At 40.2% G+C, this 14157-nt stretch overlaps 1 protein-coding gene across 1 annotated transcript in view; it reads right to left on the bottom strand.

Moving 5' to 3' along the window:
* Window positions 1–14157, bottom strand: part of LOC142072183 (guanine nucleotide-binding protein G(q) subunit alpha) — a 243977-nt gene that overhangs the window by 50623 nt on the left and 179197 nt on the right. The window contains exons 4-5 of the mRNA XM_075128705.1: window positions 11588–11716; window positions 9756–9885 (exon numbers count right to left, since the gene is read on the bottom strand). Coding sequence (XP_074984806.1) covers window positions 9756–9885; window positions 11588–11716 — 259 coding nt within the window. The remainder of the gene's footprint in view (window positions 1–9755; window positions 9886–11587; window positions 11717–14157) is intronic.

Here is a 14157-nt window from a genome sequence, read left to right as displayed (position 1 = left end):
CTTTGAACTAAAGTTATGAACATCAGATTTCAAAGTGAAAAACAAAAAGTTTCAGAAGTTTATTTTCATTGGTGTTAATGTGAATAGTAAATACTTTAGGTGGACAGAGGTGGACCAGTCTTCAGGACACCTGAGAATTTTGCAGCTTTTTACCTCCATAAGATGTTTTTAAAGAGAAACTTTGAAAAGTTAGAAGTTTTATAAATAAAGTATTATTACACAAAAATCAAGGCTGGAAATAAATTCAAGACTAGAAGTTATTATAACTGTGGGGATCAAGAGATGTTTTTGCTTACAGTGACTAGTTTCCAATCAGAATGAAAAAACATTTTCAGTTACATCACTCAGCTTCGCTGAAGTTGAAATCAAAGGTATTGTACTTAACAATAAGCCTTTGAGACATGAATGAAAATTGACAAGAAATATTTCAGACTGAAAAGTAAATATTCAATGTGGTACACACGTGCTGTCCGGCTAAAACCCCTCTGGTATATGCTGAAAATTTACTGCTCAATGACAAGAACAGTATTTGCAAAAGCCAAACCTTCCTACAGCAACATACTGACATTAACAAACAAAGATTTTTTACTTCAAATCAAATTTTTGGCAAAACTGCTTCCCAAGAGCCTTTTGTTTCTCTTATGTACAATTAATTTCCATGACGTGGCAACATGAGTACAGACAATAGATGCACCCTCCTTGTCTGCTTCAAGTTTTCTAATGCACACATTTCCTCCTGAACCTCCAGCAGCATTTCCCAGATAAGAATTTCCAAAGCACAAATAGGTTAGTCTACACAATATTCCCTATACTTAGTCCCTATAGGGAAGATTTAGGAGCGCAAGTCCCATTAATTGTTAATGGGAGTAGTGCTCCTAAATCATGTCGGCACTCCTGAAAATCCGACTCTCAGCTTAAACTCCACATTTTCCAGATACTTTTGTGGGTTTCTCTCCAGGAATTGCAACCTCTAGCAAAAAATTAGCAGTCAAGAGAAATTTGTTTTTCTGAGATGTGGCTGGTGCCAGTACAGAACGGGTCTGCCTGGAAAAGGCAGGAGTGAAAGTAGCCAAAAAGGGATTAGGCAGAAGTGGAAGCAGACGTGTGAGAAAGAAAAGAGGAGGTACGAGGATACTTGGAAGGTGAATCAGACTATTCTCCTCTCAGCGCATATCACATAAGGATTGCTTCTCCTCTCAGCTGACATGAATGGAGCACAACGTTGTGGGGGGTCTTCACAATTCCTCTGCGGAAACTATCCCTTGGTCAGCTGGAGAAGTAATGAGTGCTCTAACCAGGGAGCCATGCAGATTAAGAGAGCTGCTTGATCTAGCTCAGAGATGGGCAAACTACGGCCCATGGGACTGTCCTGCCTGGCCCCTGAGCTCCTTGCCTGGGAGGCTAGTCCCTGGGCCCTCCCCCACTGTTCCCCACCCCCGCAGCCTCAGCTCACTGCGTCGCCGGCGCAATGCTCTAGGCGGCGGGGCAGCGAGCTCCTGGAGCCGCGCAGCTGCCTGTCCTGATGCAGCCGCGCCACCAGCCACCAGTGCTCCAGGCAGCGCGGTAAGGAGGCAGAGAGTGCGGGGGTTGGATAGAGGGCAGGGGAGTTTGGGGTGATAGTCAGGGAGCGGGGATGTGGATAGGGGTCAGGGCAGTCAGAGGGCGGGGAACAAGGTGGTTGGATGGGGTAGGGGCACCAGGGGGGGCAGTCAGGAAGGAGAGGGGAGTTGGATAGGGTGGCGGGAGGCAGTTAGGGGCAGGGAGTCCGGGGGCGGTCAGGGGACAGAGAGCGGAGGGTGGATGGGGCAGGGATCCCCAGGGGGCCATCAGGAAACAGGGGGATTGGATGGAGCAGGAGTACTGGGGGGGCTGTCAGGCGGCAAGAAGCAGGGGAGGTCAGATAGGGGATGGGGTCCAGGCCATGCCTGGCTGTTTGGGGAAGCCCAGCCTCCCCTAACCAGCCCTCCATACAATTTCAGAAACCAGATGTGGCCCTCAGGCCAAAAAGTTTGCCCGCCCCGATCTAGCTAACATAAGAGTTTGATGCAGCACCTGATCCATCAGGACAGGACATCTTTAGAGGATAATACTTCCTCCCAAAACCCCTCGAAGGAAGAATAGTGACCTAGATTTCCAAACCCCTCTTTCTGGAAAGGTAAATTTTGATAGTCATTTGGACATCTCAAGAATTCCATAGAACTTCATACCTAGCCAGAGGTTTGGGGCATGAGCTGAGGAAGGAGATCTCCACAGAAGGCTTTGAGAGAAAATTAGGGTGAGAATAGCTAGAGAGGGATGCAGACTAAAGCAACAAGCCACCCCTATTCTATGGACTGAAGTGGTATCCATAACAAACTCTATCTTAGTTAATGCAGAGGATTATAGCGTACTGACTCAAAGGTAACCTTGACAGAAGGCTCTGTGGATTAGGCTGAAGGTTCCACAGGGGAAATGATGATTTAATTAGAGGCCTCGGGCATGAAATTGCCTTTTAAAACACAGGACAAAAGTTTCAAACTTAGATACCTAAAGTGAGGTACCTTCAGCTGGTGTAAATCAGCACAGTGTCACTGAGGTCAATAGCGCTATGCTAAGGTACACCTTCTGAGGCTCTGTACCCTAAATTCAAAATGGGAGTCCAGTTTGCTCGGAGACTACAGCAACCCAAAAAATGAAGGGAATACAGAGATTTCTGAAGCCTTTTCTCTGCCCACTGGAACAGGAAAGTGGTCTCTTTCTTGGTCTGTCCCTGATACTACAGCGATGGTGTAATCCTCTCTGATGAGGATAGGATGCAGAGGAGAAATATTCAGGAACAACAGGTCTAGATAGAATGCCCTTAGTCCTCTGAACCTAAATTTTCATTCTCTATGGGAGTACTCCCCCTTCTGTACTTCCCCTGGGAGTACAACAACCTTGTGAATGAACCAGATCCCTCTTCAACTGAGGACGGCATCTTCTTTTTTGTGCAGTTATTCCTGGAGAGGAAGTCCGTTTCAGGGAATGCCAGCTTTAAGCTGGTTCTGCGTGTTAGTCTCCAGCTACGCACGGTCAATCAGCATTTATCATCAGTTTGTGTTAAACAGCTTCAACTTTCCATTTGCATTTAAGGGAATAAACATATAGTGGTGAGGAGCAAATCTCAAAAAGTTGTGAAATTCAGTTTGAACAGCCATTCAAAGTTTCAGATGTTTAATACGAAGAGTATTCTGGAAATCAGGCTGTATATCTGTCATAATTTGCTTTTCCCTATGTGATTTCCAGTGCTTTCTCGTTTCAACTCTGTCATGAAAATGCTTTGAGAATAGCTCCCTCTTGATATGTCAGTTTCTAGTCCAGGGACGGGCAAACTTTTTGGCCTGAGGACCACATCGGGTTTTGGAAATTGTATGGAGGGCCATTTAGGGGAGGCTGTGCCCCCGCCCCCTATCCGCCCCCCTTGCTTCTCAGCCCCTGACGGCCCTCCCCGGGACTCTTGCCCCATCCACCCTCCCCCACTCCCTGTCCCCTGACCGCCCCTGGAACCCCTGCCCCTGACTGCCCCCCACAGCCCCATTCAACCCCCCCGTTCCCTGCCCTCTGACTGCCCGCCCCCATCCACACCCCCACCCCCTGACCAGCACCCCGAACTCTCCTGCCCTCTATCCAACCCCCCCCCCGCGCCCCGCTCCCTGCCCACTTACCGTGCAGCACAGAGCACTAGTGGCTGGTGGCGCTAAAGCCGTGCCGCTCAGAGCGCTGCGCCGGTGTAGTGTAGTAAATTGCTCTCCGTAACTGCTACCAGTAGCACATTCCTACCCGGAGCAGTTTAATACACTACACCGGCAGCATGAGTGCTGAGGCTGTGGAGGAGGGGGAACAGCGGGGGAGGGGCTGGGGGCTAGCCTCCCGGGCCAGGAACTCAGGGGCCGGGCAGGAGGGTCCCGTGGGCTGGATGTGCCCACATAGTTTGCCCACCTCTGTTCTAGTCCATGGCTGCAAGAGGACAATGCAGAGAAGAAACAGAAACCAAAAGATAAACAAACATTTTCATAACTCAGAAACATTTTAGGCTTGGTTTGAGTAAAGGGCCAGGTTTTGGCTGACTCTTGTTTTATCTGAACCTGTTCAAAATCCTTAGTTATCAGACCAAGCTGACATAAGGCAGGCCAATATGAAAATGTGTCAACTCATTTTAAGATCTTTTTTCTTAGTAATTAACTGTGAATGCAATATTATATATTACTGCATATAAACTAGATCAGAAATACACTCTACATATGACCCTCACTACAATTAACATAACAGACTTTACATGCAGCCTCCCTCTACTGCCCCAACTAACTTCAATCATGCTTTGTTCTCTGAAGACAGAGGCTTTCATGCATTATGAATAGCCCTCACTGTGAAGGATGGTCCTTAGTTTAGAACCTATGTACCATAATCCAACAGTAAACCTGGTCTTATCTGAATGTTAACACATTAAATTATTTCTATCACAAATGCAGGATCGTGAAAGTGAGGTTTTAAAAAAAATGTCATCTATAATAAAGAGATTAACCCAACATATTTTGGGCTCAGAGCCCACATATGTAATAAGCACCATTTATGCCACATGTTAAGAGCTTATCATGGTTTTGAGAAGTGTGTAGGGTGCTGTGTGCGTCCTCTGAAATGAGGTGATGATTACCTGTTCTGTTGATAGGTTTAAGCTTTCTGAAGTATTATTTTTATTGTGCCCTTAATTTTGGCTCTTTGTCCCACATTTGGGCTTTGGTGAAAGCAAAATATTGCTTGTACAGCAGTCTAACTTAGAGCATTACACTGATAAAAAATAATTACTATAATGCCCATGTTTTGTAAAATAAAATAACATGCTGATGTGAAGCCCAGTTAAAGGAATACAAACTCTGATCATAAAACAGAATAAAAAGATGCATCTCCTGTAGTACGTCAGTCTATTCCAGTCCTTCACAGATACGAACATTTTGTGAACATAAGAACAGCCACACTGGCTCAGACCAATGGTCCATCTAGCCCAGGATCCTGTCTTCCAACAGTGGCCAATGCCAGGTGCCCCAGAGGGAATCAACAGAACAGGTAATCATCAAGTGATCCATCCCTTGTTGCCCATTCCAAGCTTCTGACAAACAGAGGCTAGGGACACCATCCTTGCCCATCCTGGCTAATAGCTATTGATGGACCTATCCTTCATAAACTTATCTAGTTCTTTTTTGAACCCTGTTATAGTCTTGAACTTCACAACATCTTCTGGCAAAGAGTTCTACAAGTTGATTGCGTGTTGTGTGAAGAAATACTTCCTTTTGTTTATTTTAAACCTGCTGCCTATTAATTTCATTTGGTGACCCCCTAATTCTTGTGTTATAAGAAGGAGTAAATAACACTTCCTTATTTACTTTCTCCACACCAGTCATGATTGTATAGATCTCTATCATATCCCCCCATAGTCGTCTTTTTTCCAAGCTGAAAAGCCCCTGTCTTATTAATCTCTCCTCATAAGGAAGCTGTTCCATACCCCTAATGATTTTTGTTGCCCTTTTCTGAACTTTTTCCAATTCCAATATATCTTTTTTGAGATCAGGCGACAACGCAGCATTCAATATGTGTTAATTAAATGTCTGAGTGCATACCAAAGCGATAAAATTGAAAGACCTCTGTTTTATTAGGGATGTACTTTTAGCTGGCTGATGTAACAGGAGTTTTTTCTAAAAAAAACAAAAGGGCAAATCTACAAGCTCTTGCTCAACTCTTGAAACTGGACTTTATTAAGAACTAACACTGAAAAAGAGTCAAGTAATGGGAGTCTGTGGGGATACCAGACTTATTTTGCTATATCTATCATTTTCTGAAGTGATGTAACTTACGTCTATGCAATCATGTAAATATTATGCTGATTCATTTAATGTTACTAAATGAAAAAGACTGGCTAGGACAGATTTGGCACACCCTGTTAGGTTTTGAAGGGTAACTGAAACAGTTTCTGTTTTTTAAAAAAAGGAAATATTTCCAAATGTTAAATTATCTTATTACCCTGAAAAATTGTCACAAAGTTCAGCTAATATATGTGGTAACTGTTAAATTAACTATGTGTGTTTTGACTGCTGATTCCATCCTTTATAATTAGGCTTGGAAGGATTGGATTTTTATGGGAAATGTTGGTAAACTTTGATTTCACCATAGAAACGCGAACCAACAAAAACATTTTTCTATTGATAATAATTGAAATTAACCGAAAGATAAAGAAAGAAAAATGCTGCTTGATTTAAGGATATTTAGTTTATATATTTTGTAGGGCTGGCAAGCGATTAAAAAATTAATCATGATTAATCGCGTTGTTAATAATAGAATGCCATTCATTTAAAATATTTTTGGATTTTTTTTTATATTTTCAAATATATTTATTTCAATTACAACACAGAATATAAAGTGTACAGTAATCACTTCATATTTCTTTTTGATTACAAGTATTTGCACTGTAAAAAAAAAATAGTATTTTTCAATTCACCTAATACAAATACTGTTGTGAAATCTCTTTATCATGAAAGTTGAACTTACAAATGTAGAATTATGAAAAAAACTAAACCTGCATTCAAAAATAAAACATTGTAAAATTTTAGAGCCTGCAAGTCCTACTTCCTAATTTTAGAGCACTTAGTCCTACTTCTTTTTCAGCCAGTCGCTCAGACAAACATGATTGTTTACATTTCCAGGAGATAATGCTGCCCGCTTCTTGTGTACAATGTCACCTGAAAGTGAGAACAGGCATTCTCATGGCACTGTTGCAACTGGCGTTGCAAGATATTTATGTGCCAGATGTGCTAAAGAGTCATATGTCCCTTGATGCTTCAACCATCATTCCAGAATATATGCGTCCATGCTGATGACAGGTTCTGCTCGGTAACAATCTAAAGCAGAGCGGACCAATGCATGTTATTTTCATTATCTGAATCAGATGCCACCAACAGAAGGTTGATTTTCTTTTTTGGTGGTTCGGGTTCTGTAGTTTCTGCATCCAAGTGTTGCTCTTATAAGACTTCTGAAAGCATGCTCCACACCTCGTCCCTCTCAGATTTTGGAAAGCACTTCAGATTCTTAAATCTTGGGTCCAGTGCTGTAGCTATCTTTAGAAATCTCACATTGGTACCTTCTTTGCGTTTTGTCAACTCTGCAGTGAAAGTGTTCTTAAAATTAACTACATGTGCTGGGTCATCATCCAAAACTGCTGTAACGTGAAATATATGGCAGAATGCAGGTAAAACAGAGCAGGGGACATACACTTCTCCCCCAAGGAGTTCAGTCACAAATTTAATTAACGCATTATTTTTTTAACAATCACCATCAGCATGGAAGAATGTCCTCTGGAATGGTGGCTGAAGCATGAAGAGGCATATGAATGTTTTACATAACTGGCACGTAAATACCTTGCAATGCTGGCTACAAAAGTGCCATGCAAATGCCTGTTCTCGCTTTCTGGTGACATTGTAAATAAGAAGAGGGCAGCATTATCTCCTGTAAATGTAAACAAACTTGTTTGTCATTGGGTGAACATGAATCAGAGAATCATAGAATAACAGAGTTGGAAGGGACCTCTGGAGGCCATCTAGTCCAACCCCCTGCCCAGAGCAAGACCAATCCCAACTAAATCATCCCAGCCAGGGCTTTGTCAAGCCTGACCTTAAAAACTTCTAAGGAAGGGGATTCCACCACCTCCCTAGGTAACGCATTCAAGTGTTTCACCACCCTCCTAGTGAAAAAGTTTTTCCTAATATCCAACCTAAACCTCCCCCACTGCAACTTGAGACTAAACTTGTTCTATCATCAGCTATCACTGAGAACAATCTAGATCCATCCTCTTTGGAACCCCCTTTCACGTAGTTGAAAGCAGATATCAAATCCCCCCTCATTCTTCTCTTCAGTAGACTAAACAATCCCAGTTCCCTCAGCCTCTCCTCATAAGTCATGTGTTCCAGACCCCTAATCATTTTTGTTGCCCTTTGCTGGACTCTCTCCAATTTCTCCACATCCTTCTTGTAGTGTGGGGCCCAAAACTGGACACAGTACTCCAGATGAGGCCTCACCAGTGTCCAATAGAGGGGAATGATCACGTCCCTCAATCTGCTGGCAATGCCCCTACTTATACACCCCAAAATGCTATTGGCCTTCTTGGCAACAAGGGCACACTGTTGACTCATATCCAGCTTCTTATCCACTGTCACCCCTAGGTCCTTCTCTGCAGAACTGCTGCCTAGCCATTTGGTCCCTAGTCTGTAGCGGTGCATTGGATTCTTCCGTCCTAAGTGCAGGACTCTGCACTTGTCCTTGTTGAACCTCATCAGATTTCTTTTGGCCCAATCCTCCAATTTGTATAGGTCCCTCTGTATCCTATCCCTACCCTCCAGCGTATCTACCACTCCTCCCAGTTTAGTGTTAGAAGTAGGAGTGAGTGGACTTGTAGGCTCTAAAGTTTTACATTGTTTTGGTTTTGAGTGTAGTTATGTAACAAACAAAAAATCTACATTTGTAAATTGCACTTTCACAGCAAAGAGATTGCACTACAATGCTTGTATGAGGTGAATTAAAAATACTATTTCTTTTGTTTATCATTTTTACAGTGCAAATATTTGTAATAAAAATATACACTTTGATTTCAATTACAACACAGAATACAATATACATGAATATGTATATGAAAATGTAGAAAAACATCCAAAATATGTAATAAATTTCAATTTGATATTATATTGTTTAGCAGTACGACTAAAACTGCGATTAATTTTTTTAAATTGCAATTAATTTTTTTGAGTTAATCACATGAGTTAAGTGCTATTAATCAACAGCCCTAATATATTGACATGTGATGTTAACAATTTGTGTTTTAATGGTTATAAAGTTTTAATTTTTCAATCTCAACATTTACTGGCATAAAATAATTATTTTCTCTGCCCCCCATAATTTCCTGCAACTCTGAAAATTAAAATAGATAATAATAGAACAAAGTGCTGAAAAATAAACATTGATATTATCTGTCAAAATCATAAAAAGCTAATTCTGCCAACGCTATTTGTAATACACCATTTTCTTCTTTTGCTATTTCTCAACAGCTGCAAGAGAAAATATAACCCAGTGTAAAGGCTATGCTGAGAAATACTGAAATGAAGCTGTTAGCCTCTTCCAGTACTTTAGGATCTGGATTTACAATTGCAAAAACAAATGCCATCATCAAGGCATCTCATTCTGCATTCCAGATAGTCTGAAATGTAAGATCCTTGTAACCACTCCAGCCTTACAGACCCTACCCATAGGGCTCCATCGGAAACTCTACCTCCACAAATAACTACCATAAATAATTTCTTTGTAATCAACTAGATTCTACGGCAGCAAAAAACTGCTTGGCTCCACAGATCATCTGTACAGAGGATCAATTTGTATAACAGCATTTGAAGATCAGCGTTTTAATCTCTGCATTACTGTTGCTTTTGTAACCTGTAGTTGTATGATACTGCTGGTAGCCACATGGAAAACATTTGGGACTGGACATACCAATCTGTTCATAGACCATGACAGAACAGCTAGCTACTTTGAGATGAACTGGTAAGTACTAAGTATTATTTCTTTCATTCTACTCATTTTCAGGCTCCCCTACATAATTCCCAAATACTCATGTGAAAAACACAGCTCTCCATAGTTCACCAAACCATGAGCTCAGGTTTCAATCAATTGCAATGCTCAAGAGAGTGCTTTCAGTCAGTGCTTACCTCATTGTCCGACTCCACAAGTACTTGATCATATTCACTAAGGGCTACTAGAAACATGATAGATGTGACATTTTCAAAGCAATGTATCCATTTTCTTCTTTCTGATCGTTGGCCTCCTACATCCACCATTCTGCAAGGTTAACAAAATCCACATCAATTCCAGGGGGAAACAAAGCCTAATAAAAATCAATGTACATCCACTTACGGAGCATCAAATTCAGCAATTTAGGTAATGAACAATTTGGGTGGAAACCAAAAAAAAAAAAAAATCCCTTTTTTGTTAGCAGTCATTCCATTAATATTTAAAAATCAACAGTGTATGTGTTGCGGGGGAGGCAGGTTGCCATGTTTCCTTTATAAGACTGACATGGCTTATAAATTTTAATAATTATAAGCTTCATCCTCTCAAGTGCTCTGCATGCAGAAATCTCTTTGAAGTAATTCTGAGCAACACTCGGGGAGTGCTTGCAGGACTCAGCCTCATAGATTTAGCAGAAACAGGCATGCAGAGCCTAGGGTAAAGTAGTTTGTAGCCAAAGTAAAAATGCTTGGAACTGAAATAGTTTCTGTATTTTTTCCATATAATTACAAGATATATTTTGAGGAATTAGCAAATAATTTTCAAAAGATAACAAATAAATATATATTGGGGGACTGATGATCTAGTGAGAAATACATGTGAAATGAACATTAAACTGAAGGAAATTTAATCTTTTGGATGGGATAGGTGATCATGTGACACATAAGTAAACTTAGAATCAACATAAAATTTGAAAAACATGTTTTATTGAAAGTGCTTAAGATGTTTTGTGTATTTTTCCATTTCTGCCAAGAACACAAGTTAGTCCTTCGTATGTGTTTGGATAGAGGTTCATCCATTCCTTTAGTATCAACTGCTTAAAAATGATTCAGTGTTACAGTTAAAAATAATTAGAAAAAAATTATACTACTCCTATTACACTTCAGTCACTTGAAGAATATGATGGAGTGAGCATATAACAGACTGAAATTTGGTATGATAGCATAAATGTCCTCTTTTTGCATTTTGAATTTGCAATTGTAACACCCCATTATTCTGTATTCATGAAGTAGTGAAATGCATATAAGGTATTGAGTATTCCTACTGAAAAACAATGAACATGAGCTAAAAAAATTTGGGCACATAACATAAAATAAGCATTTTCAAGTTTAAGTTGATTCTCATCCTGAATTCAAAAAGAGCCTCAACTCAATCTCCCTTTTTCAGGCAAAGTTTTGCACCCACAATTAATTATCAGCCCAAAAGCTCTTACTTAGATGTTTAAATTGCAGGTGTAATCAAGTATTTATATTTCTAAGTGACAGCATTTGCACTTGAAATTAACTGTGGGTAAAATTATTTGTAGAAGTAAAAGTAAGCTTTAAATATGTGAACTATTCATTAAAAATCAAGCCTCTACGTTTATCTTTGCGCTTCATCTAATAAATAGGAAAAGAAGATGCACAACTGATTTTGGTTCATATATGTTTATATACATATAATTTGTAATTAAACATTGCTATAAATATTTTCAAAAAATCAATTCCAAATTATTCCACTATGACCATAAGAACTGAATTAAAACATACACAGGTTTATTTTCTCTCTCTCTCGATCTCTTTACTTATTTCCTATAGTCAATTGGTAACAACTTGTGTACAATAACAAAGAAACAAAATGATCAAACAAATAACTAAAGTGCAGAATCAATTTATGTTTACACACTTTTTTTTTTTTTTACCAGTATGTGACATTTTATACAACTAACATACAACAAAAAGAAATGTATTAAGCGGTTTTTCTTGTTTTCTACCTGAAAATGACGCTTTGTAAGTCGAATGGATATTCAATGATCCCTGTTGTTGGGACTCGAACTCTAAGCACATCTTGTTGGGTGGGCAGATAGGCAGGTTCTGCTATACGGTCCAGGTCATTAAGATAGCTACAGACAGGGAGAAACAACAGGAACGCAAGACAGTGACACCATAATCCCACTGAGGGAAGGAGCAGGGCCAGGTGAGGAAGGGAAATGGGAGAGTGGGGTGGGAAGAAGAAGTGTAACAGAAATAGAGTATAGGTAAAAAAAAAAAGGGGGGGGGCGCGGGGGAAGAGAGGAGGATGCAAGGAAGTTCACCATTCTTCCCACCTACAGAACCCTGCTCTTAAAGAAATGCCATCATAGACTGGATGTTGGCAAAGAAACCCTACCACAAGTGGCTCCTTAGAGACTAACAAATTTATTTGAGCATAAGCATCAGTGGAAAATTCAGTGAATGCATCCGATGAAGTGAGCTGTAGTTCACGAAAACTTATGCTCAAATAAATTTGTTAGTCTCTAAGGTGCCACAAGTACTCCTTTCCTTTTTGCGAATACAGACTAACACGGCTGCTACTCTGAAACCTACCACAAGTGTCTCAGTATTATTATTTTCCTTTTCACCAGATTATGCTTGGCTTTCTGCTAAGGCAGTGTTTCCTAAACTTGTTCCGCCGCTTGTTCAGGGAAAGCCCCTGGCAGGCCGGGTCGGTTTGTTTACCTGCCACATCTGCAAGTTCGGCCGATCGCGGCTCCCACTGGCCGTGGTTTGCCGCTCCAGGCCAATGGGGGCTGCGGGAAGCGGCGTGGGCTGAGGGATGTACTGGCCGCAAATTCCCGCAGCCTCCATTGGCCTGGAGCAGCGAACCATGGCCAGTGGGAGCTGCGATCGGCCGAACCTGCAGATGTGGCAGGTAAACAAACCGGCCTGGCCTGGCCCGGCAGGGGCTTTCCCTGAACAAGCGGTGTCTCACGTTTGGGAAACACTGCGCTAAGGAATTCCTAGATTCAACCCACATAAGTACTCAACACTTTTAAAAGCAAGACAAAAAAACATATCAGAGAGATAAAATTGTGTAATTCTATATACAAATGTAGATATTAATTACCTGATGTATAGAAAGAGGTGTTCAAACAGATTTGCATGTTTTTCTACTGTATCTGGGAGCACACACAAAGACAGGCACAACAGAATGCTAGATACACATACCCGAAAATCCTGAACTGCTCTAAAAGAAAGGTGAATTGACTTAATGTAGATCAAAGCCTGGTTAGAAAACTTTCAGAAGACAAATGGACTCCCTAGGAAACATACAACTGGCCAGAGCCAGGACAAAAAGATATACCCTCCAGCTCAGAGGATTATTCATTGGTGCCAGTTGTGGACAATTCACAGATTTTAAGGCCAGAAGAGCGGTGGATAAAAACCAATGACTTTTAAAAATAAATAAAAAACATCAGATTTGTTTTATTTAAATTGGATTTTTTTGATAAAAATGATTTTTGAGGACAAAACCTATCTAAAGATGGTTTTAATTAAGATACATTATAGCTCAAAGATATCTTATAATGGAATAGGGATTATAAATTCTAATTCTATAGTATGAGACAATATATTCATGTGATGTTTAAGAAAAGTTTTGTAAATGAGTTCCAATAGTTCATGGATTAGGGACCCAATATTATGGGGTTCCACAGGCTTCTGTAGAGATTATTTAGGTTAATCTTTCTATCTACCCAATGGGACTCAGTGCTCAGTCTAGAAGATACCATCACAGATGCTTAGTTTTGCCATTCTCAAACTTTGGATTTGTGTCTCCAGAGGTAACGTGGCCATTAACAGCAAAAATGTTTTAAATAAATAAATAAATAAATAATAGAGAGAGGTGAGAAATAACAGACCTCAACTCTGTTGTCCCTCTGCAAATTTGTGTACACAGAGTCAATCCCGTACCTCTCTCTAAAAGTGAAAAGTTTCAAAAAGTTCAATGAATAGAAGATTGTTGGGGCAGAATAGATCTGGACAAGGAGGAGAAGTCTGGAGATAAATGTGAGAAGGGAGGGACAAGCTGTAAAAGAGACCCAGTTTGGTAATAAGAACCATTCAAGAAATATATGTTTGCTGATGATATTTTAAAGAAAGTCACACCAGTGAACTGGTGGAAGTCACTTCAGCACTTGGATTCAGACACTGTTGAAGTGATAGTCTCACTTTAAACAGCAGTAGCTTCTTCTGCTGGTGTAGAAAGAATATTTTCTTCCTTTGGACTAATTCATTCCAAATTGAGAAATCGTTTGGGACCTGAAAAAGCAGGAAAGCTTGTTTTTCTTTTCCAGATTATGAACAAAGAGGAAAATGAAGGTGAAGATGACTGAGTTAGCTGAAGAAGCCAATATTTTAAGTTTCTCATGTTGACCTGGCTGACAAAGTCGATTTCATTTTTGTTTTTAAAAAATATATATATATTTCATTTAACTATTTTAGTTAAAAACAATTTTAACAAAAGCAAACCTGATTTTAAAAAACTTGAATGTTTAACTAAATTCAAAAATTCATATGCTTGTTT

The sequence above is a fragment of the Caretta caretta genome, chromosome 5 (genome assembly GCF_965140235.1).
Source record: "Caretta caretta isolate rCarCar2 chromosome 5, rCarCar1.hap1, whole genome shotgun sequence".
Classification (NCBI taxonomy): Eukaryota; Metazoa; Chordata; order Testudines; family Cheloniidae; genus Caretta; species Caretta caretta.
Note: the sequence above shows the minus strand (reverse complement) of the source record. Positions and strands in the feature narration are given on the sequence as shown.